The sequence below is a fragment of the Saimiri boliviensis genome, chromosome 10 (assembly GCF_048565385.1).
Source record: "Saimiri boliviensis isolate mSaiBol1 chromosome 10, mSaiBol1.pri, whole genome shotgun sequence".
Lineage (NCBI taxonomy): Eukaryota > Metazoa > Chordata > Mammalia > Primates > Cebidae > Saimiri > Saimiri boliviensis.
Genome location: NC_133458.1, coordinates 39,829,005 through 39,853,981, shown reverse-complemented (window position 1 = coordinate 39,853,981; position 24,977 = coordinate 39,829,005). Strand labels below are relative to the sequence as shown.

Genomic DNA, 24,977 nt, shown 5'->3' with positions numbered 1-24,977 from the left:
TTACTTCTCTGATCCAAAATATTATCTTTCTTTGAGGTACATTATTTAGTTTTCAGTTAGCAGACGGTTTCAAAACAAAGCAGATAAATTAATAGAAAGTGTAAAAATCAGAATAAATAGAATAGAGAATAGGTTTTTGTTTTGTCATGTAATCTCAGCTGACAAAACAGGAATATACATATGTGTAGGTGTCAGGTTCAAAATCATGCCAGTTAAAGTTCTCTGTGTATTAATTCTTCTTAAAGGCATATATAAAAAAGAATCTCAGAGAAAGGAGACACATTCATAATGATTAACTGCACATATGTCTTTAAAAGTTTGATGTAAGAATGAACCAGTATTGTACTTCTTCGAAGGGCTGATTGTTCTTGCAGCAGAATAAGGGTTTGAGTTTTATTCATAATTTACTTACATTCAGTGCCATTTATACTTTTGTTTAACTTACGTCACACATAATGATAAATGCTCTTCTTTTTACTGCCAGACTTCCCGTAGAAGTAGCTGAGTTGGCTGCCTTAATTTCCTTACTATTTACTGTCTTTAATCACTTGAAATTTGACTTTGGCCCCACTTAACCAACATGCCCAGACTCTTGCCCTTTATACCACATTGGGAAAAGCCACATCCTGTTGAATATAAGTCTGCAACATCTGACAGGCCCAACTCCTCTCGCCAGTAGTATTACAGGCACTTCCCTCTGAAATAATTCCCGAAGCTGCGCATTTTACATTTTATACACTATCCCATTGATACCAGATCTATCTGTCTTTGTCACATCTCTGGTTATGAATGGTGAGTATCTTCTTTCTGCCTGTATATAAAGTCCACTTTTCTTGGCTTGGCATTTAAGCCAGCATTCTCTCCCACTGCTTCTCCTCGTCCACCCTGTTCTCCAACCCAATTCCTTCATGTATGCTGTGATATCTACCTAGAGTCTATGCCATCTCTTCTTTCCTCTCTAATCTCATATTCAAAGCTTATCCTTCTTTCTAAGCCCAGAAGGAAGGATATCCCATTCATTAACCTTCTCTAACCCTCCTAGATGAAAGTAATGTTTACTTCTTCTAGATTTTATCTGGACTTCTGAGATGTTTCATATTCTGTGTTATTTGTGTAGCCATCTCATTTTCCCTTCTTAAGGGTAGGGTCAGTCTCATTATTATGTTATTTTCTGCCCCCAGTGTTTAGTTCAGTGTCTGATATTTTTTATAAGCTAAATATATTTTAGATAATTGAACTAGCTAGCATTAGTAAATGTAGAGCATATATGAAAGATGTTTTACAATATAGAATTTTACTACCCAAAGAATAGAATATAGAAATTTACTACCCAAAGTTATTCCATTATGCTTGTTAATATTCTTACATTTCTTAGTCATTTTCATGCATTTTAGAGTTAATAATTATCTGTTCAAACAGCTCATTATTGTGGGTATTTTGAACCCTTTTATTAGGTTACAGCATGTTAGGTAACAAATTGCTGTATTCAGCTTTGTAACATGTAATCTTCCCAAATCTGACTATTAAAGTTTCTGTAATATTTTTCGGTACAACTTCCAGTATAGGAAGAGTAAATGAGAAGTTAGTGAACAGATTCCCCTGAAGATAATGGAAAAGTCCTAGAACATTTTCCATGGCTGACACTGTGAAGAGCCTTTTGGAGTGATCCAGTGTGAACACAAGAACAAATGGAAGTGTCCTTTATACCACTCACTCCAGCCACCCTATAAGACCATGTATTATAGCTCTTGACAGTGACACTGCACCTTGCAATAACTCAGCAATCCAATCATTTCAACTCCCCAGAGCACCAAGGGCTAAGTAAGAAAAAAAAAAAGGCCAGTGTGTATAGCAGGACATGCAGATGAGCATCAAATAATGACCAAGGGAAGGCCTTACCTTTGGCTCTGAAACGCAGCTGTTATTTTACATAGTTATAATACACATCTTTTAGGGCTCTACTTAGCAACCTTCTCAAGGAAATGTTCCTATATGCATATTCTGCCACTCCAGCCCACGACTGAGTTAAGAGTACTAGCTCTATATTTCCAGCAACACCAGAATTATAATTGCCTGCCAATTTGTCTCCATGTCTACTTCTGCCACAAAACCCAGAGTTCCTTGAGGATAAGAATTATATATGTATCATACATCTTTGTATCACCAGTGTTTTATGTAGTGCCCAGCCACACATTGAATATAAGTATCAATTGAATGACCAAAGCTGGTCATGCACCTTTGAAATCACAACAGATTTTTAAGTAGCACATGAAGGAGAAAAAGCAGTTTGAAGCAGGTACACAATAACAAATAATAATAGTTAATATCTGATACTGTATCAGTTGACAAAAGACTAAAAAAAAAAAAAAAAAAAAAACACGCCTGTCTGAGATTGCTTACTTTTGGAGGACCATAACCTAGAGTATGTCAACAGTTTTTTAAAAACTTTCTTCTATGCTAACATGATACTGCAGTTTACATTTGTTTTGACTACTTAGAGTTACCAATCAAAGATTGAAATATGTTCAGGCCATTCTGTTTAAGGGTGCATTGAAGTATGTAATGCATTTTGGAAAGATTCCATTGAGAAATTGCATTAACAAGTGTCTTTGGTTTACTAGGATAAAAGCATAACTATCTTGCATGGCTAATTTCTGAGGGTTCTACATAGCCATGGTCTTGCTGTATGAGGATAATATATCTGGGACCATCTTGATTTATCAATGTATTAATGTGTAGTAGTCATTGAGTTTCCTAATGTGGAATTCAGACTGTGCAGGTAGTCTAGGGATAGAAACACACACACACACACACACACACACACACACACACACACACATGGCGGGGTTCCCGCCATCAAAGACTTTTAGTTTTGTCAGATTTATATTTTCTTTCTTTCTTTCTTTCTTTTTTTCTTTCTTTCTTTCTTTCTTTCTTTCTTTCTTTCTTTTTTTTTTTTTGATGGAATTTCACTTTTGTTGCCCAGGCTGGAATGCAATGGCATGATCTTGGCTCACCACAACCTCTGCCTTTCGGATTCAACTGATTCTCCTGCCTCAGCCTCCCGAGTAGCTGAGATTACAGGCATGTGCCACCATGCCTGGCTAGTTTTGTATTTTTAGGAGAGATGGCGTTTTTCCATGTTGATCAGGCTGGTCTTGAACTCCCGACCTCAGGTGATCCACCTACCTTAGCCTCCCAAAGTGCTGGGATTACAGGCATGAGCCACTGCGCCTGACCTAGTTTTATATTTTCTAATGAAGTTTATTATCAGAAGTCCTGGGAAATGTTTATAACTTTCTTACCTAGAATTCTGCCCCTTGTGGTTATTCATCATTTATCAAACATTGAGTACTGTGTGGACCAGGCTGTGTGCTGAGTGCTGTGTGTTGGCTGCTGGAGGTTTGAGACACAGTATATGTGCTTGTAGGCAAGAGGTTCCTAGAGCCTAGAACACCCTGTCTTAGCAAAGTTTCTATTTCTCTTCAGCATACTATGAGGAAGGTTTGCTTTCTGTACAAGCAGACATTTATCTTTTTCCTCCTGGTATTAAATAGTTTATGAAAAACAGAAAAACTCATAAAATAGTCTTCAAACATAAATTGAAACATTTTAAATAATTAAAAATATAGTAAGACTTACACAGGTCTTTGCCCTGTTCTTGACCAGGGTGGAAATCTTCATTATCAAGGTTCTTATTACTAAAAGGTTCTTATTACAGATCATCTGATATCTTGCTCCACTTGTCCTTGAGGGTTATTCAGCTTTGTGTGTGACTGAGATTTGGATGGTCCTTCATGATACCAGGGAAGGTTGACAGATGGCCTCCCTCCAGCAAGAGAGAAGGTGCCATGAAGACTGAGCACTGCATTGTTCCCACCAATATACTTCGCTCCTGTAGAGTTTCCCAGATCACAGCCAAGGAAAGCATGTGCTCAGCTCCACTCTTCAGCAGAGCCAGATGCCCCATACAGCAAAAACGGTGTACCTGTAAAGTTGCCCAGGCAACATCAAGGGTGGAGGGAAGAGTAGACAGAATGATTTATGAGGGTGTCTTGCCATAGGAATAGGTGTAAGATATACTTCCATGTATTTTCCTCAAGGAGAAATGACACAGGATTTATTAAAGGGATTGTGATGCATAAAAACTCAAGACCTTATAGGGCCCAAGGAGACCAGGGCCAAGGCAAGGAGAGGAACAGCAGAAACAACAAATGAAGAAAAGAAGTGCTCGCACCGTGCTTTTAATCCTTGATTGAACTGATGTGCTGCTTTGATATGTAACTGATTTTTAAAAAACATGCAAATATTGTCTATTTATAATACGACTAGAAAAAAACAAACCATTTACTGGGTGAAATGAAGATATTTTATTCCGTATTGAAAAAACAGCTCCTCTCAGTGTCTACTTTAGTATTAGCATATTTGCAAAGACAGTTACATGCCGGCATGTGAAATAGCATGTCATGGTAGCAGAGAAGAAGTTGTATTTTATTTATGAATGATTGGGAAAGAAGCTCTTGGGGCATACAGAGTTGGTGTATCTTAGCACCCTTTCTTGGCATACTGAATTAGCATTATGAGATGTCAATGTTGATCTTTATTTTCATGAATTATATTGGTGACAGTGTCAGTTTTATATTACTGCATAACAAATTTCCATAAATAAAGAAGCTTAACACACATTTCTTATCTCTCAGTTTCTGTGTCAGGAGTCCAGGCATGGCTTAGCTGGGTCTTTTGCTCTTGGCCTCACATGGCTATAATCAAGGTGTTGACCAGGCTGCTATCTCAATTGCAAGTTCAGTCCGGGGAGAATCTGCTTCCAGGCTCACTCAGGCTGTTGGCAGTAATCACTGCTGTAGCACTGAGGGCTTGAGTTTCTGAATGGCTGTTGTAGAGGCTGCCTGCCTTCCATTGCTCCATGGGCTTGTCCACATGGCCACTTTATGAAGCCAGTAAGAAGGATCTCTCTGTCTGCTGCCAACATGGAATCTTACATAGCTGTTTGTTAGAAGGAAGTCCCATACTCCATGTCCCACCCACATTCGAGGAAAGGGGTCACATAAAGTTACGAATACCAGAAGATCAGGGATTGTTGGAGTCAGTTTAGTGTTTGTCTGTCACAGGGTCATTCTGAGGAAAAGTTTTAAATTTTAAAAGCTCTGCAATCTGGAAATCTGTTTGAAATTAGCTGAAGTATCAACTAAGCTGTTAGAGCTTCTATTTTTCATTCTCTTGACCTTTGGTAAATGAGCAAGGGCAGAAGTAAAGTTGCAGCCTTACTTAATGGAAGCTGACAGGAAGGAAGAGAGAAGTTAGTAAGGTTGAAAGGACAATGAAATGAGAGAAGAGAATATTCTCTATTATCACATGGAAAAATACAAATGATGGATCAAACTATTCCAGTGTGTTCCCTACCTCATTTTGGAGGTCTGAGAAAACAGTCTGAGGCAAAGTCCCTACTAGACTAACTTGTCTTGTAATGTGCTTTCTGTGGAAAAGCACATTTTCAGTAACTAAATCAGAAATGTTGCTTTGCATGAAACGGACAATTTCTTAATCCACCCTAATAGCTCAGACTTTGGGCCTGGAAGGTATTGTGGCCTTGAATATTCATCCCTTGCGATGAAAACATTTGCTAACCAGCATGCTTAGGTTATGGTTTAGGCTTTAACATGGCTTATGTCATAAACTATAAGACGACTTGAAGAAAATGAAAAAAACAGGATCACAGGTGGTTCCCATATGGCCTGTGACTCAATTGATTGTTCCCATGGTATCTAGTAAGGCAGTAATCAGAGATTTAGGAGCACATGGTAGACTTCAGGGACATTTCTGTGCCTTCTAAAATGGCTTCTTTCAAATTCACCCTCAAGTTTAGTACTACCCCCAGTAACTGGAATCCAGATAAAAAGACCCTTCTATTAAATGATTCTTCATTTGTTTTGAAGGGCATCCATATTTCACATAAGGACTAATCACAGTGTGGATGTTTTACTTCCTGGGCTGTACACTGTAGCACAGTGCTTGACAATAGAAGATGCTTAGTTAATGCTAATATGGCAGCTACTACTAACATTAGTAGCGTTTACATTCAGCTCAGTCTGCCCTGCATTCTGCAACTATAGTAATATAAGATGCCAAATCAGGCCAGGCGCAGTGGCCCACTCCTGTAATCCCAGCACTTTGGGAGGCCAAGGCAGGTGATTCACCTGAGGTCAGGAGTTCAAGATCAGCCTGGGCAACATGGAAAACCCCTGTCTCTACTAAAACTACAAAATTAGCCAGGTGTAGTGGTACATGCTTGTAATCCTAGCTACTTGGGAGGCTGAAGCAGGAGAATCACTTGAACCCAGAAGGGGGAGGTTGCTGTGAGCCAAGGTCATGCCACTGTACTCCAGCCTGGGGAGCAGAGTAAGACTCTATTTCAAAAGAAAAAAAAAAAGGGACAAATTATCAAAAGAAAAACAGCAATTATAATAACATTATTTGAAGAGGTCTGCCATATTAGGCACTTTATCTACAGTATTACATTTAGTTCTTGTGACAACCATGCAAGATAGGTATTACTTTTTAAATTTTATAGACAATGAAACACTCTAAAATGTACATGAATGCTTTTTGTAAAGAGATTTTCACCCACCTTGATTTACAGAGAAAGTAAGTAAACCAAAGCCCCCTATTATTTATCTTTCTAGTTGGGCCGCATTGTCCATATAGGCATTGTATAAACTTGTAGAGAGAAGTACTCCAAAAACCATTTTGGTAATTTTGGAGAAGACCAAACAGCTGTCCTAATATTTAGAAGTACTATTTGGATTCATGCTAATTTGTCTCATCCCAATGGAAACTGAGATTATCCATTCACTCTACTCAATCAATATTCCATGTATTCATATACAGGCCCTTTAGGTAGTAATTTCACATATTTAATTCCCCACCAGTGCCTCAACCTCCCTTCCCTTTCCTTCCCTGGACATTCACCCTCAGGCCCCAGGGCTGTAGTACTCTTCATGGAATGCCCTATAGCTCTACCGCTTACTGTCCCCTAGTCCCTGCAACCACAGATAACTTTACCTGGTTAACTTCCTATTCATCCTATAAGTATCAGATGAGATGCTTTTTCTTGGCAGGGATTTTTCTTCATTTTCCATTCCTTTTGGTGCCCTGTCCCTTATAATTTCCTCATGTGTCCTTTCCCATTTGCTTTTCCAGTTACTTGCTTCTCTCACCCACTGGATTGTGAGGCTCTTGTGCTGTTGTGTCCCCAGAATCTGGTTCAGGGTAGGCACTCAGTGAGTATAGACCAATGGTAAGAGCAAATGCACATTTTGTCTCAGCCTCAGAGCAGTTCTGGGAAACAGATAGGAAACCAAAGCTCTGCAAGAACGTGGGACACTCTTAGGGACATCATGACACAGTTGGTCTCACATTTGGATACTGGGTCTCCTAATCCTCTGGTCTCTGTCCTAGGCATAATGCTTTTATATAAAATCCCTTCAGTTGTTTGTTTGTTTCCTTTTTTCAGCCTAAATAACTTGCTTTTTCTAAATTTTTATCCCAGGGACTCTTTTTTAACCCTTTGAATTATTGCTGATTATTATCTTTAACTTTTTTTTTTTTAATTTTGCATGTCATATTTTAGCAAAGCATTAATAAGGAACATGGCACAAAGCAGACCCGTATTTCTGGATGTTGTGGACTTTGTCATGCTGCTTATTCAGTTCTATCTCATCAGTACCTCCAAGGCATTGATTCTTCATTTAAAGGCTTCCTTGTGAGAGGTGGAATATATGTAAGGAAGCAAACACACAGGATTATATGTCTGCTCTGCTTTACAGAGGCTTTTTCCAGGAGTGTAATATGGGAGTTGCTCATAACCTGAAGAAAATAGTGGAAGGAGGCTGGGCACGGTGGCTCAAGCCTGTAATCCTAGCACTTTGGGAGGCCGAAATGGGCATATCATGAGGTCAGGAGATGGAGACCATCCTGGCCAACATGGTGAAACCCCGTCTCTACTAAAAATACAAAAACTAGCTGGGTATGGTGACACGTTCCTGTAATCCCAGCTACTTGGGAGGCTGAGGCACAAGAATCGCTTGAATCCAGGAGGCAGAGGTTGCAGTGAGCTGAGATTGTACCACTGCACTCCAGCCCTAGTGACAAAGCAAGACTCTGTTTCAAGAAAAAAAAAGAAAAAAGAAAAAAAAGAAAAGAAAAGAAAAAGTAGAAGGCTATTATTGTCATGAGAGCCAGAAGGTAGCCTGGCTTCCTAGGGCTGTGCCACAGGATTCCTGAGTAAGCATTCTGGTATTAATTCTCTGTTCACTAGGGTGGTTCTTCATTTCCCACAGTTGAACCTGCTGTATTATCTTCTTACCTATTCTTTTCTGTGATCCATAGAGGTAATTTAATTTTCAGTCCATGTACCTACCCCGCCTACTTAGTTTCTTCTCAGTGCCACACTTAATTCCTTCACATTTACTGATTAATTAAATGAGAAGCGTGTGCCAAGTGAAGGTTCAGCATCTTTAGAACTCTACGTGATGAATTCCCTGAGGCTGCCCTTCAATAACTGATGTAATATTCTTTGAGCAGTGACCTGTTAGAGGTGCCCAGCCAGGTCAGATGAAAAGCCCTCTGATTTATTGAAATAGTGCATTAGTAAAGTATTAGTTTATTTTCACAAAGCTAGATTAGTTGTTACATATTGGTTTTAACATTTGTTTTGCCTAGCCCTAGTGTATGTGGAGGTGACCTAGATGTGTCTATAGAATATTAGGAATATCCATTTTATGTCTCAAAGCACATACCCCACAGTTTTCTGTTCCAATTTTTAGTTACTTTATCAGGCCCTTATATGTTTTCAAATATAATTGCTAATGACTTTGATGAAACTAGGTGAGATACTTCGTGGTTTTAGGGCAGTTTGCTCAATAGTTTGCAGCCCTCCTAATTTAATAGAATTTTTACTCCCTTTCCACTCTAGTGCTTCACACACAAATGACAAGCTCACAGGGGACTTATCTAGAAAAGTCAGAGATAAAAATAAGTGCAATGTTTAAGAAATCTGTCTTATAGTATCATTTATTTAGAGCGTCCTCTCCTTTTCTAATGAAAGGCTACTGTCGTTTCCTTTTGTCCATTTTTGCTTAAGGCTTTTCGGTAATATTCCCATGTGTCCCCTGTGGTGCTGAGAAAATGAACTTGAGGGCAGGCTGACTGGCACTGAGGTCTTCGCCCAGCCTCCGGCTGCAAGACAGCATAAAGAGTGATATTGACTTAATGGAGCTGAAGTGAAAATTAACTTCTCTAATCTGTGGAAATGCTTTGTTATAATCCTTAAACACATAGATAAATATATAGGTTGACATATGTCCAGAATTGCCATGTCATGTCTGAATATTTTTAGTCAGATTATTTAATAAGATTATAAATTAATAGGTTATTAAATGGGCATCTCTCACTCTCTAGGTATTTCTGTTTCTGTTTCTCTGTTTTCTGTTTGTGTCTCCATTTCTTTTAATGCCTACCATTATTTCTCTCAACTCTGCCACCTTCTTATACATGGATATTTCAGAGAAATAAATTTTAATTATTATTATTGATATATAGTCTTAAATAAAATCAAATTAATGGAATCTTTATTTTTATCTCTTTTTTAAAAGCTCAGTGTTGTTTTTTTTTTTTTCAATTATTGATTAAATCTTGAGTCTTTTTGCCTCCAGTGAATCAGTGGTTTTCAGCAGAAAATCTTTCCTCTCCATTGCTTTTTGCTTTTGTTGCTAGGCAGTTAACAGCAGGGCTACTAAAACTCTTCTAATTTAGGCAAATCTTTTCCTCTGTTTTACAAATGGATTTCAGTGGCACTCAGTTTGTTTGCAGAAACCTACTGAAAAGTATATGGCATAGATATGAATGTTTATAGTTACAGAATAACAAAGTGAATATTCTGCTGACTTTTAAAAAAATAACAGGGAATGTGGAGTCACTCATAGTGTAGAGGGAAACTTTGAGAATTTTAAGCACCTTTGAATCATACTGGCAGTTGTTAAGCTCTAGGGGTGTTTTGTGTGCATTTGATTTTTTTCCTTTTTAAAAATCTCCTTCCTTCCACAAACTGTTGCATAGGAAATGATGTATCACTGTATTTGTGTGTGTGTGTGTATGTGTGTGTGTGTGTGTGTGTGTGTGCGCGCGCGCACGCGCGCGCTCGGATTTTTTTTTTTTTTTTTTTTTTTTGATGGCCAGGCAAAGCCTTCTCAACTCAACTGTACCTTCCTCCTCTTACCTCACAGCCCTAAGCTGATCACTACTTCTGTGCCTTCTTCTGCCTCCTTGGAAGGGGTCCATTTAGTTCAAGGTGTAAATATTGACTGAGTATATTATGTTAATCCAGTCTCTTGTGATTGCAAATGAAATACCTCAAGTCAAACAAATTAACTTAAGAGTGGGTGCAGTGGGAGTGGGCACAGTGGCTCACTCCTATAATTTCAGCACTTTGGGAGGCTGAGGCTGGCAGATCAAGGTTGGGAGTTCGAGACCAGCTTGGCCAACATGGTGAAACCCTGTCTCTACTAAAAATACATAAATTAGCCAGGCGTGGTGGCAGGAGCCTGTAATCCCAGCTACTCGGGAGGCTGAGGCAGGAGAATTACTTCAACCTGGGAGGCGGAGGTTGCAGCGAGCCAAGATCATGTCACTGCACTTTAGCCTGGGGCACTAAGCAAGACTCCATCTGAAAAAAAAAAAAAAAAAAAAAAAAAGATGAAGTGTGTTGCATTGTGGGAGGTAAACTTATTGAGAGGGTGATCGGGTAGCATGAAAGAATGGAAACAGTGCACCCTTCTACATCCATGTCTTCATTGCTTAATCTTTCCTCCTCAACCCTTGCATCTTCTAGGAAAGGCCCATGCTGTCTCCGTGGCACCTCGAGGCAGGTCCTTTCCTCTGTTTAGATTGTGCTCCCATCCCTCTTTCTGTTCGCTTTGGTCTGGTTAACTCTTGCTTGTTCTTCAGGATTCGTCTTAGATGTGTCCGTCTCCTGGATGTCTTCCCTGCCACCCAGCCTGGGATGCATTCCTCATGTGTTTTCATAAAATCCTATGCCTAGGACCTATCTATGCACTTACGTAATAGTCGCTCATTTGCTTGTGCGTTTCAACTGCACTTGATCTAGGGTGGGAAATGTGTCTGATTCATTCTTCCATTCTTTACCCATGGTCTCATTCATAAACAGAGAAAAATATTTGTTGCATGAGTGACCGTTGGGATCTCTTTTCATTTTGATATATATTACTTTGCTTTCTGGGCTGAGCTCAGGACAGATGCCAATGCCTTTCCTTCTAATGACATCAAAGCCCTACTTCTAAAACCAGACTGGATGTGATTCCCTTCTACAAACAGATTCAGTAAAGAAATGTGAATATTCTTGCAAAAAGCCCATTTGATAATAATAAAAGTTTTGTATAGTATCTAGATATAAATAACAATGAATTAGATATATGTATAAAATATTTATAAGGGAACCCTAATCAGTGAGCAACTAGCTTAACTGAATAGTGGATATGAACAGAGTGTAGGAATTTGTTAAGAAAGTGCCTGGGCTACTCTGCTATGGAGTAGCCATTCTTTATTCCTTTACTTTCTTAATAAACTTGCTTTGGAAAAAAAAAAAAAAAGAAGGTGCCTGGCAGTGAACATTCATTTTTAGTGTTTTATTTTTCATTTTTTTTCATTGACTCAATTTATTTTAATGATCAGTTTAAAAGCCTTTTAAGTAAGTTGGGGAAAAAAAAACAGCAACAACCCAACTTATACTCATCATACAATGGCCAAAACCACAATTACTTTTGCACCAACCTAATAGCTTGTCAATTTGTCCTTCCTTCTTAGGGGTAACCATAGTATAATAATCTTTAATAACTAATATATTAAATATAACTATTTTCCATTTATTCTAAGGTTGAAATACTGCTTGTTGGCACATCAAGGACTCTGATGTGCAAGTCCCACAAAACATGTAAGAGCACCTTCTTTTTTTGGATAACAGTTTTGTAACCAACTTTGATTAAACTCTTTCATGGTTTTGAATCCATGAAAACCATTCTCAACTATTGTTTTGAGAGTTAGAAACTAAAACTGTTCTCTTTTCTCATACTTAGCTTTTTTTTTTTTTTTTTTTTTTGCCCCAAGTTATATTACTTGACACCTAGTATTCTGAGCCTATGTATTGGTGAATAATTTTAATGGGACCTCACTATGGTTCTAAGAGTTCTCATCATCAGAAATAAATGATTTTACTAGAGAGAAAAATGAAAGAGCTGGTTTTACTGACATACGTTCCTTGTTCTCCCTTTCTCTCTCTTTTCTTTTTCAGTGAGCATGTTTTTGAACACATTAACGCCGAAGTTCTACGTCGCCCTGACAGGCACTTCCTCACTAATATCAGGGCTTATTTTGGTAAGTGGTGGAGTCCTTCTCACTTAAAAACATGCTGATTAGTGATATGTATATTAATATATGTACAAGAAAAAAATCTGGAAGGATATACACCAACAGGTTACAGTGATTATCTTCCACGTCTATATGTTGGGGAGTGGACTCATAGAAGCCTTTTACTACCCCATTAATAGATTTCTGAAATATTTAAAAAAAAATTAAGCAATCATATGTTACTTTGTGGAAAAGGAAAAAAAAACAAATGTAAATAAAATGGAAAATAAAGGAAGACACAATTCTTTGTCAAATTTTACAATCTAAGATACTATAAAATAAATGCAACTCAGTTCAACTAAAAATTATCAAAATGGGTCCAGTCGCCGTGGCTCACATCTGTAATCCCAGCACTTAGGGAGTCCAAGGCGGGTGGATTACTTGAGGTCAGGAGTTCGAGACCAGCCTGGCCAGCCTGGTGAAACTCCATCTCTACTAAAAATACAAAAAAATTAGCTGGGCATGGTGGCACATGCTTGTAGTTCCAGCTACCTGGGAGGCTGAATAAGGAGAATGACTTGAACCCGGGAAGCGGAGGTTGCAGTGAGCTAAGATTGCACCATTGCATTCCAGCCTGGGTGACAGAGCAAGACTTAATCTCAAAATAAAAATATAGTCATCAAAATGGAATCTTGTACAAAATCAAGATCAGTAGAAATATAGCTTAGTTTCTTTAAATGTATTGAGATGGATTGTGACAATTTTAAGTTTTTTTCTTTCATATTTTCTTTCTAAATTTACACTTCTTTATGATTGCTTCCTTTAAAAAATCCCCAAAATGCAAAAAAGCAATATGATTATTATTTGTATGGCTCTCTTACCTTATCTTTGTAACAGTTGCAGGTGAGCTAAATCATAACTGAAGTAGTTAATTTTAGTGGCCTTAGATGGGGACCATCTAAACTCAGTGGGACTACTCTAATAGAATTAAAGAGGCAAAGAGGTTTTAGAAAAGGTTTTTTAAATCCCTGACTCATATACTTGTGATGACTAATTATAGAAACAAGCTGAAGAAAAGTTTTACAGAGTTGATGTCTAGAAAAATGGATGATCAGAAGAAAAACAGAAAAACTTACAGAAGGACGCAAACATATGTAGCAAAGAGCATAAATGGACCTAGAATAGTGGTGGATTTCAGAAGCTTGAGCTTGTAAAGAGCCAGAGTAAAAAGGTGGAGAAATGTATGTAGGACAGAAACCTGAAAACAGAGGAGATGGATGGTGGCAGTGTGGGAGCATCTTTTTGTGTTCAGAAAACATCCAGGTTCATCTTGCTTTGCTGTGTCATATGGATTGCTGAACTAGTGGCACGAGATGTTTAAAGTTGATGTTAAACATCCTCCCACACATCTCCATTCCAAGTTGCATTCTTTTCCAATTAATGCCCTCACTTTAACAGTAGATAGCTGGCGAGGCTGAGCATGTACCTTTCATTGCAGGTCAGCTACTCACATGATAAGAGCTTGTGTCTGTTTTCCCACAATTTTCAGCTCTTCCTCTATAGGAGATAGGACTCTCACTCAGGGCACTCCTAGACTCAAGGCGCAGGATGTGCTTCTGGAGACCGAAGTTAGAATCCCTGAGTTCATTGTTTTCTTTCATCACTTTGTCCAGCAAACTTAGGAGCAACCAACCAACTTTATTATATTCCTTGGTTCTCCACATATGGTCAAAGGTATTATGTGTAGAATTGCTAAACTCTTTGCCTCTAAAGAATGATGAATCAGGAGCATCAAATGCATTTATTTTGCATAACTCTCTGAACAGGTCACATCAAGGACTGACAGTGTTCTCCATAGTATTAGAAGTAGAGTCTTTAGCATTTTTGGGTCTAATTATATTAAGCATCCAACTCCAGAAACCCCCAAACCAACTAAAGAAATCTATCCCTAAAATTCTGTTTCTCTAGAACCACTCCTGATACTAAAAACCTGTTTTGGATAAGTGGAAAGCCAAATAGAAAGCCCAGTGCTGGCTGCAAAGACCAACTCAAGTTGAGGGGAAGCATATTAAACTTCCTCCTTAAAATGGGTTAAAATAAGGTATGTGTGATAATTTGTACCATGGCACCTCTTAAATACTAATCTGGTCACCTATATGTGTCTCTGAAGTTTTCCTTTTCTTTTAGAGACATGAGAAAAATAAAGACCCTGTAGAGATCAGCTCCATAAAGCTATAAAGCTGGTCACTAGTTCATTCCATGTAAGGGCTGTAGTTTATTCTGAGATTGTGTCCTTACTTTTTGATGTTAAAATTTCCTTCTGAAATGATGGTGACAGTGTATGGTAGTGTTATTTTACTGTTATTACTTTGCAAAGAAGAACATAGCAGCCCCACATTGGACTTCATGTTTATTGGGTGGCAGGAACTCTTGGCTTAAGAGAACAACAACCTCAAAAATTTACTTCTACTTAACCTGTTGAGGAACAACGTAAATTGGCCAAATGGGAAGTAGTAAAAATATTTGAGTCTGACTTAGAGCAATGAATGGAGAAGAGAAAGGCTTTAGATAATCTCTTCAATCTAGGGAATTGAGGGCAGAGGAAATTAATCTGAGAGAAGATTTGGTAGAGGGAAGCCAGCAGAAACTGTTTTGCTAGAAAACCACAGAAAAAATTCTGGTAACTGGTGAAGGTATGGGAATGAATCTCCTACTCCAAAGGGTTCTAACTTTATTAATTAAAAAAGATTTTCATTAGGAGGCCATATACTTACTATTTAGAGCTAGGGTAAGAAACTATATTAACATAGTGAGAATTACATAATATCCAGATAGGACAGGGAATAGACAGAAGATGATGAGAGGAGGTAATGAAAAGGGGAGATCAGTTTCAGTGAGACAGGTGATAGAAGAGAAAACCATGAAAAAGGAAGAAGTCAAGTGAGGCCTGTTGGCAGATACCATGATCTTCTATTTAGAAAAACCTAAAGACTCCACCAAAAGCTGTTAGAACTGATAAATTCTGTAAAGTTGCAGGATACAAAATCAGCATACAAAAATCAGTAACATTTATATATGCTAACAGTGAACAATCTGAAAAAGAAATCAAGAAATCAGTCCCATTTACAATACCTACAAAAAGTACAAAATACCTAGGAATCAATTAATAAAAAAAGTGAAAGATGTATACAAGGAAAACTATTAAACCCTGGTGGAAAAAAATTGAAGAGGACACACAAAAAGTAGAAAGATATTTCATGCTCATGGATTGGCAGAATTAATACCATCAGAATAACAATGCGCTGCAAGTAAATTTGACAATACTCTGCAAATAAATTCACATATTTAGTGGAATCCCTATGAAAATACCAATCACATTCTTTATAGAAATAGAAAAAAAATCTAAAATGTATATGGAACCACAAAAGACCCTGAATAGCCAGAACAATCTTGAGCAAAAAGAACAAAGTTGGAGGCATCACACTACCTGGCTTCAAAATATATTACAAAGTTATAGCAACCGAATTACCATGGTACTGGCATAAAAACAGACACATAGCAATGGAACAGAATAAAGAGCCCAGACATAAACTCACACGTTTACAGCCGACTCATTTTCGACAAAGGTACTGAGAATATACGTTGGAGAATAGGCAATCTTTTCAGTAAATGTGTTAGAAAAGCTGAATAACCATATGTAGAAGAATGAAGCTGGACCTCTATCACCATATACAAAATCAAATCAAAATGGATTAAATACTGAAATCTAAGACCTGAAACCACGAATCTTGTGAAAGAAAACTTTGGGGAAATCCTCCAGGACATTAGTCTGAGCAAAGATGTTTTTTGTGTAAAACCTCAAAGCACAGGCAACCAAAGCAAAAATAGGCAAATGGGATTATATCAAGCTAAAAAGCTTCTGCACAGCAAAGGAAACAATAAAGTGAAGAGACAACCCATAGAATGGGAGAAAATATTTGCAAGCTATTCATCTGACAAGAGATTAATAACTAGAATATATAAGAAGCTCAACTCAATAGCAAAACCCCAAATAATCCACTTAAAAAAATAGGAAAAAGATCTGAATAGACATTTCTCAAAAGAAGACTTGCAAACGGACAATGGGTATATGAAAGAATGGTATCGCTAATCATTGGAGAAATGCAGACCAAAACCACAATGAGCTATCATCTCATTAGAGTTAGAATGGCTTCAAGCGATTCTCCTGCCTTAGCCTCCTGAGTAGCTGGGACTACAGGCGTGTGCCACCATGCCTGGAATTTTTATAGGAAGACAGGGTGTGGTGGGTGCATTGGCTTATGCCTGCAATCACAGCACTTTGGTAGGCAGAGGCAGGAGGATCACTTGAAGCCAAGAGTTCAAGACCAGCCTGGCCAACATGGTGAAACTCCATCTCTACTAAAACTACACAATTAGCTGGGCATGGTGGCACACGCCTGTAGTCCCAGCTACTCAGGAGGCTGAGGCAGCAGAATCACTTGAACCTGGGAGGTGGAGGTCTCCCTACATTGCCCAGGCTGATCTTGAACTCCTGGGCTCAAGTGATTCTCTTCCTTGGCCTCTCCAAGTGCTGGGATTATAGGTGTGAGCCAACATGCGTGGCTGAGGTTGATTAATAGATACAAATAAACTAGTCAGATAGAATAAATAAGACCTACTGTTTGACAGATTGTTAGGGTGACTATAGTTACCAATGTTGTGTACTTAAAAATAGTCAGAAGAGAATAATTTGAATGTTCTTAGCACAAAGAAAAGTAAATTTAAGGTAGTAGATATTCTAGTGACCCTGATTTGATCTTTACATATTACATGAAGGTATCAAATTATCACATGTACCCTGAAAATTTGCACATCTATTATGTATCAATCTTAAAAGGCTATGGGGAGAATCAGGGATTGTTGAGGTACTAGGACTTTGGTCATTCAGTGCTAAGCCACATTCATTTTTTAGAGGAGAAAATTGAGACCAGCAGGAGAAAGAAAAGGAAATGTTTTGTCTAAGCAAATATTTTGTATTTAGTAGAGATGGGGTTTCACCATGTTGGCCAGGCTGGTCTCAAACTCTAACCTCAGGTGATCCACCTGCCTCAGCCTTCCAAAGTGCTGGGATTACAAATGTGAGCCATTGCACCCAGCCCTGAGCCCACTTTTTGAAGGGATTATTTTTTTCTTGCTGATTTATTTGAATTCCTTATATTTTCTGGAAAATTGTCTTTTGTCAGATGTGTAGATTGTGAAGATTTTCTGACACTCTGTTAATTCTGCTGATTATTTCTTCTGCTGTGGAGGAGCCTTTTAGTTTAATTAAGTCCCATCTATTTATCTATGCTTTTGTTGCACTTTTGGGTTCTTGGTCATGACGTCTTTGCATACGCCAGTGTCTAGAAGCATTTTTCCAATGTTATCTGCTAGAACTTTTATGGTTTTAGGTCTTATACTTAAGTCTTTAATCCATCTTGAGTTGATTTTTGCATAAGGTGAGAGATGAGGATCTAGTTTCATTCTTATACATGTGGCCTGCCAATTATCCCAGCACCATTTGTTGAATAGGTTGTCCTTTTCACAGTGTTTTTCTTTGCTTTGTCGAAGATCAGTTGGTCGTATGTATTTGGCTTTATTTCTGGGTTTTTCTGTTTCGTTGGTCTATATGCCTTTTTTAATACTAGTACCATGCTGTTTTGGTGACTGTGGTCTTACAGTATAGTTTGAAGTTAGGTAATGTGATGTCTCCAGGTTTGTTCTTTTTCCTTAGTTTTGCTTTGGCTATGTAGGCTCTTTAGGTTCCATATGGATTTTGGGGATTTTTTCTAGTTCAGTGAATAATGATGGTGGTATTTTGATGGGAATGCATTGAATTTGTAGTTTGCTTTTGGCAATATGATCATTTTCCCAGTATTGATTCTCCCCATCTGTGAGCATGGAATTGTTTCCGTTTGCTTGTGTCAACTATGATTTCCTTCAGCAATGTTTTGTAGTTTTCCTTACAGAGGTTTTTCACCTCATTGGTTAAGTGTATTCCTAAGTATTTTGTTTTATTTTTTGCAGCGACTATAAAAGTGGTTGAGTTCTTCCTTTGCTTCTCAGCTTGGTTGCTGTCGGAGTATAGCAGGGGTACTGATTTGTGTACATTAATTTTGTATCCTAAAACTTTGCTGAATTCATTTACCAGTCCTGGAAGTTTTTGAATGAGCCTTTAGGGTTTTCTAGATATATGATACGTCATCAGCAAACAGTGACAGTTTGACTTCCTGTTTACCATTTTGGGTGCCCTTTCTTTCTTTCTCTTGTCTGATTACTGTGGCTAGGATTTCCAGTACTGTGTTGAATAGAAGTAGTGAAAGTGAGCGTCCTTGTCTTGTTCCTGTTCTCAGGGTAAATGCTTTCAACTATTCCTCATTCAGTATAATGTTGGCTGTGGGTTTGTCAGAGATGGCTTTTATTACCTTAAGGTATGTCCCTTCTATGCCAATTCTTTTGAAGAGATAAATAAAATTGGTAGACCATTAATGGGATTAAGCAAGAAAAGAAGAGAGAAGATCCAAATAAGCTCAACTAGAAACAAAATGAGAGATATTGCAACCAATACCACAGGAATATAAAAGATAATTCAAGGCCACTATGAACCCCTTTACATGCATAAACTAGAAAACCTAGAGGAGATGGATAAATTCCTGGAAATATCCAACCCTCCTAAATTAAACCAGGAAGAAATAGAAAGTCTGAACAAACTAGTAACAAGCAACGAGATTGAAATGGCAATTAAAAAGTTACCAAAATAAATAAATAAAGTCCAGGACTGGACAGTTCACAGCTGAATTTTATGAGATGTTCAAAGAAGAATTGGTACCAATCCTATTGACCCTTTTCCAAAAGATAAAGAGGGAATGCTCCCTAAATTACTCTCTGAAGCCAGTATCACCCTAATACCTAAACCAGGAAACAAAATAAAAAATAAAACTAGATCAATATCTCTGATGAACATAGATGCAAAAATCCTCAATAAAATATTAGTTAACTGAATCCAACACCATATCAAAAAGATAATCACCCTGATGAAGTAGTTTTCATACCAGGGATGCAAGGATGGTTCAACATATGCAAGTAAATAAATGTGATTAACCACTTAAACAGAATTAAAAACAAAAATCATATGATCATCTCTATCGATGCAGAAAAAGCATTTGACAAAGTCCAGCATCGCTTTATGATTAAAAGCCTACCATAATATTTTAAACAGAGTGAGACAGCTTCAGACTGGGAAAATGCTATCACATGCTTGGTAAATTCTTACTAAATATGTGCCCAAAACATAGCAATCTTTTAGCATATATGTTTGGGGTGGGGAGAGAAGGGGAAGGCATTACAAGTCTCCGTCTAATAATTATCATTTAAATTTACAATTAATATTTTAGCATTTTCTCTCTAAAACATCTTTTAAGTATTTTTTAAGTAAACAAATAGAAAAAAAGAACTTCTCTGGATACAATTTTATACTGAACCCAGTAACTCACTCTGATGCTGAAAGGTAGGCTTTTGTTTGCACATTCCATCTCTCAGGAGAGAGTGTCACTGAAGAATGTTATGCACTTAGATGATGCCAGGCACTGATCTAAAGCACTTTGCCTGCTAACTCATTTACTCTTCCCCACAGTACGAGGTCATTGCTGACGTTTTCCCTTTCACTTACACATAAGTGCAATAGGTAGAATAGGCCAGTTAGTAACCTGCCTTACATCACACAGCTAGTAATAGAGGAGCAGGATTGGAACCCAGGCCGTCTTGTGCAGGCAGCCTGTATTCTCTCACTCGTTTTGCTGTCTCGGTGGTCAGCTGTTTTTCTAGCCTGCTGTATAAGTGGTAGGTCTGGATTTTATTCTAGCAAGAGCTTGGTGTGGATTCACAGGCTCTAAATCAATTAACTCAGTGTGGGTTGTTTCCTTTCATTCTGGTAAGCTAGACCTAATGGTTGTTTTCCTTTTTAACTCAGGTTTGGTGAAGCCCCACCAGCAATAAAAGGATTTCCCTAGAGAGCGTGGTCACCTTTGCAGATCAGGGCTGGTGTAGTTGTCTGTGCCTCTGCTGAACCAAATGATCATTGCTGAGCTATGGTACATTTGCCTTGCAGCATTCTCAGGATGGAGAGGATACTCCTGACTGATAGGAAACTTTGAGCAAAGGAAAACGTCTCACGTAGGAACATTTTGAAAGTTCTCTCTCAAAATGCTAGTCTGTACTGACAGCTAAGTAACTACAGTGTGTGACTAGCTCTTGATAGCTTTAGGTTCCTGCTGTAGAGCTTGTTGACATGCCTAACCTTTAGGGACTCAGCTTTGCCAGACCTCGAAATGAACCCAGGGTAATGTTTCTATTCAGCCACTATCCTTTTCTGCTGAGTGCATTTCAGGGAGAGGCAGCATTGAGGTAAAGGATCAGGTGCTCTGCAAAATAGCTGTGTGCACAGAAATGCTTAGCAATTTGCTTCCTAACCCCAGGGAGAAAATCACCTAACTGCTCTCCCCTAAGCAATGTTCTAAGAGCCTACCATGAACGTTTAAAGTATAGTACTGACCCTGGAGAAATTGATTATTTAGGGGTCTTAGGATTTCTATGCTGGAGACTAAAATTATCAAATTAAATTTGATTTCTTTGGAAAAGAGAGCTAAAAACAAACCCTGATATTTCCTCTGTAAAGAAAAAGTCAATTAACTGAACAAATATACAACATGTTTAAAAATAAAGAGGTGTATATTTTATTAGATATCACAAATACTTCTAAGTTCACAAGTTGAAAGCTAGCAATGACTTTCTTATACTGTCTAACTCGCTGTTCCGTTTTAGTTCCTGTGCCCATACCCATCCATCCGGCCTTTTCCCTTGCTTAATTTCAAGATGCTCCTCTGTCTGCTTGGCACAAGCCTTCCCATCCCAGTCCAGTTCCATCCACAAGAATTGCACCTGTCATCACTGTCCAAACCTGCCAAGTTAGTCTTTTATCTGCTAGCAAAGACATCCCCAGTCTCTGTAGGCAGTGTTTATTTCAGTGGAGAAAACCCCTGGGTTTTGCTTCACTTGTGAAAGAGGTAAGGTGGATATGTGCAGAAAATGCTCCCCTTAATTATCTCAAAATGTTGATAGATGCATAAAATTCTGTATGCTGCGTTGATATTTATACATAGATTCCTATATTCCTATTAAAATATGTGTGTATGTGTTTTAATAGTGATACATGGATCGATACACATTTTAATGGGATACAGGATATGTATATAGATATATATATGTACATATGTGTGTGTGTATATGTGTGTTTGTGTGTGTTTGTGTTTGTATGAGAGGTTATTTTTAAAAGGCATCCAGAACATAATTTTTAAAAATCAGAATCAAGAACAGGAAATAGATAAGATCAGAATGGTAAATAAAATAATTAGTTCATGGATTAAATGTAAAAGAAGTATGTTTTTGGAAAAGTGGTAGCAGATGACAATTGAGTAGGAATGAGTTGTAACAAAAGATCCATTTATTGAGTTCCCATTCCATGCTCGATGTACTGTATTTAGCACTTTGCATATATTATTTCATTTAATTTTTATTGAAATTCTGAGTGGTGGGTACCAGTGCTTTTACTCTGCTGAATATAAACAGACACAAAGTTTAAATAATATAGCAGATAAATGGTGAGATTTGAACCTGTATCTCTCTGGCCTTGCCTTCCCTTCCCTCTTATTCAAAAGTAAGGAAGTGGAGATGAAGATTGCTGTTTCCTTTCACCTCTTTTTCATCCATCTCAAGAATTTGAATTGCACTTCAGGTAGCACTTTAATTGATAGATGCATATGGATCACTCAAAATGATGATGATTCTGGAACAGAGTGGAAAAAGACTCAGGGAAACTTGATTAGAAAGGCTCCTGGGGGCTTGGGGTGGGAAGCAGCACATAAATGTCAAGCCGTGTCATCTCTGAAGTACCTTCCCTCTTGACTCTAGAATAAAGAATGAGAGAGATGCTGTGGGGGCCAGATAACTGGGGAGCCTGCAGACAATAAGAGGAAACAGGCTCATTTAGCCTTGTTGGATTATAGCTTTTTAAGTTCACCATAAAAGTTAATGTTCTTCTGCAGGAGATTATGTGTCAGGCAAAGAAAGTAGAATGATGCCTGTCATAGACTGATTGTGGGTATGAGCATTTAGGTGGAACAGATTAATGATAAGATATGGCAAAAATGAAGAAAGTGAATGAGCTAATGGCGGATAAAGGGACAAAACTGCCTTTTTGGGGTTTTCAGCTTACATTTTAGCACAAATTGAGAGACTCGAAAGTCATGTAGTTACAGTGCTGAGGCAGGGATGCTCAGAAGCGATCCACTTTAAATCAGTAAAGACCTAAGGACTAGGCATTCAGAAAACTTGTGACTTGCCTACGTAACTTTGCTAGGTAACAATGGAGTAAAGACTAGAACTTAAATTTCCACCTCCGCCCCAGCATCATTCTGCCTCTCATAAGGTTTGACTGGGAAGGTGGATAGCAGCAGAGTGTAGCGGTTGATATTTTCATTTTAACAGACACCCAGAAGTGGGTCAGGTAGATAAGAAAGAGAGTGGAAGAGGGAGGAGGAAGCCTGCAACCTTCTTTGGAGGAAACATTTTTTCTTTTTCTAATTGGCCATGGGTTAGGCTAGATTTGTCCAGCCTAAAACATAGACTAATACCTAGCACAATTATCATTATATTTTATTTGTGTGATCATTTATTGTCTTCTTCCTCTTTAGAAGCATCACAAAGGCAGGAACCATATCTGTGTTTTTGTGTATTACTGTATACAAAATGCCAGATGAATGTACATAAGATCCAAGGGGTAAATGAATTAACTGACTGCATCAGAATTATCTGGGAGATTGTTTAAAATGATGGGTTCCGAGCACCACCCAGACCAACTGAGTTAGACTGTCTAGAGGAGGAACCTAGAGGACAGCTGGGATGAATGATACAGGCTGGCTTCTCCCAGTTCTCAGTGGTCTCATTGGTTGGCTCAGGAGAGTTACCCTCCCTTTTAGGCCTCAGTAGTTAATGCTGCAATGGAAACTCTCATTCTGTGAACTTAGAAACACGGAGGTGGGGATGGATCATTGGCTGTTGACCTTGAAGGGAGCCTTACTTCCCTGTGTTTTCTTAAAGCCTTGGCAACAGGTGGCCAAAAAGGCAGATAAAAAGGCAGAATGCCAGTTTACGTAGCCCCCACAACTGTTTAGGGGAACAGGTGGCTGAGGAGGGATTGGCTGAGACCTAGGAAGCAGGAGGCCAAGACCTACTTGGTAGCTATTCCATATTCCTAAGCAAAACATACAGAAACCTAGAGTGTAAAAAAAAAAAGTGTTATGTCTGTCATGAGAAATTAGGAAGTACTTTGAAAGAGTCAATATGGTAAAAATGATATACTTTAGGATTCAAAAAAGAAACTAAAAATGTTACAGGTATTATTATAACACATGCCGACTGCCTAGGCTTATCTTCTTAAGCCCAGATAAATCCCCTTTTGCCAAAAAAACCTGTTTACCACAAGATATATTTTTAAAGACTTAAAGTAGGCATTGATTTGGCAATCTTTCTATCTAGGGGTAGATAGACTGCCAGAAAGTTTCATATTCCTTCTTCAGTCTCTACCATCACCGTATCAATCCTCCTGTGACATCATTGTCTACTTTAATTCTTAAGAAGCAGTTAGTCAATTTCAAGTTCTGTCATCTTCGTATTTCTCGCAGGTTTAACGGCGTTGGTGTGGAATTACTACACTTTTGCTATGGGGAAATCCGGAAGCATTTTTGAGTGTGTTAATAGGGCATAAAGAAATTCCTGACACATGAAGTGTTTTTTATACAGAATATGCCAGGCGTCCCCAAACTACGGCCCGTGGGCCGCATGTGGCCCCCTGAGGCCATTTATCTGGCCCCCTGCCTCACTTCAGGAAGGGGCACCTCTTTCATTGGTGGTCAGTGAGAGGAGCACAGTATGTGGCGGCCCTCCAATGGTCTGAGGGACAGTGAACTGGCCCCCTGTGTAAAAAGTTTGGGAACGCCTGGAATATGCGATTCAAAAGAAGAGGACTTATTGAGTAGGAAGAAGCTAGGCTTCTTGAGCAAAGAGTCTACTTTTAGGTCTGCAAGATTGATGGAAGGGCCTTGTTTATTGAACCTTTGTCAGATTTTTGTTCCCTGCAGGTAAACATGAGACAAGTTTGAAACTTAGGCCAGCTGGAAATGGGTCTCTGCCCACAGCTCCCAGCCCTGGTGCTCCTTAGTTATCTTCTCTGCTTCTGTCAAATAATAATAGAGGACATCTCTCGGTGTTGGTCACTGGATCCTTGCCAAATGGATCTTTGTTTTAAATATAGTCTGGACCCCGAGTATAGTTCTTGGCCCTTCTGCCTTGTAAGTTACAGGTCCAAACCACTTCCTCAACCCTCACATTCCCAATTCCATCCCCACCTCCCTTATTTCCAGAAAGTAAACCTTACCTGTACCTCC

The 24,977-nt window shown here is 38.5% G+C and overlaps 1 protein-coding gene across 14 annotated transcripts in view; it reads left to right on the top strand.

Annotated features, from left to right (window-relative positions):
* The window catches only part of ST7 (suppression of tumorigenicity 7), a 294,435-nt gene that overhangs the window by 153,171 nt on the left and 116,287 nt on the right, over nucleotides 1-24,977 (top strand). For 13 of the 14 annotated variants that reach the window (XM_039472839.2, XM_039472837.2, XM_074379175.1 and 10 more), the window contains one exon: nucleotides 12,383-12,465. In XM_039472839.2, coding sequence (XP_039328773.1) covers nucleotides 12,383-12,465 — 83 coding nt within the window. Of the gene's footprint in view, nucleotides 1-10,315; nucleotides 12,026-12,382; nucleotides 12,466-24,977 lie in introns of those variants that run through there. The other variant, XM_074379169.1, reaches the window with a different exon arrangement.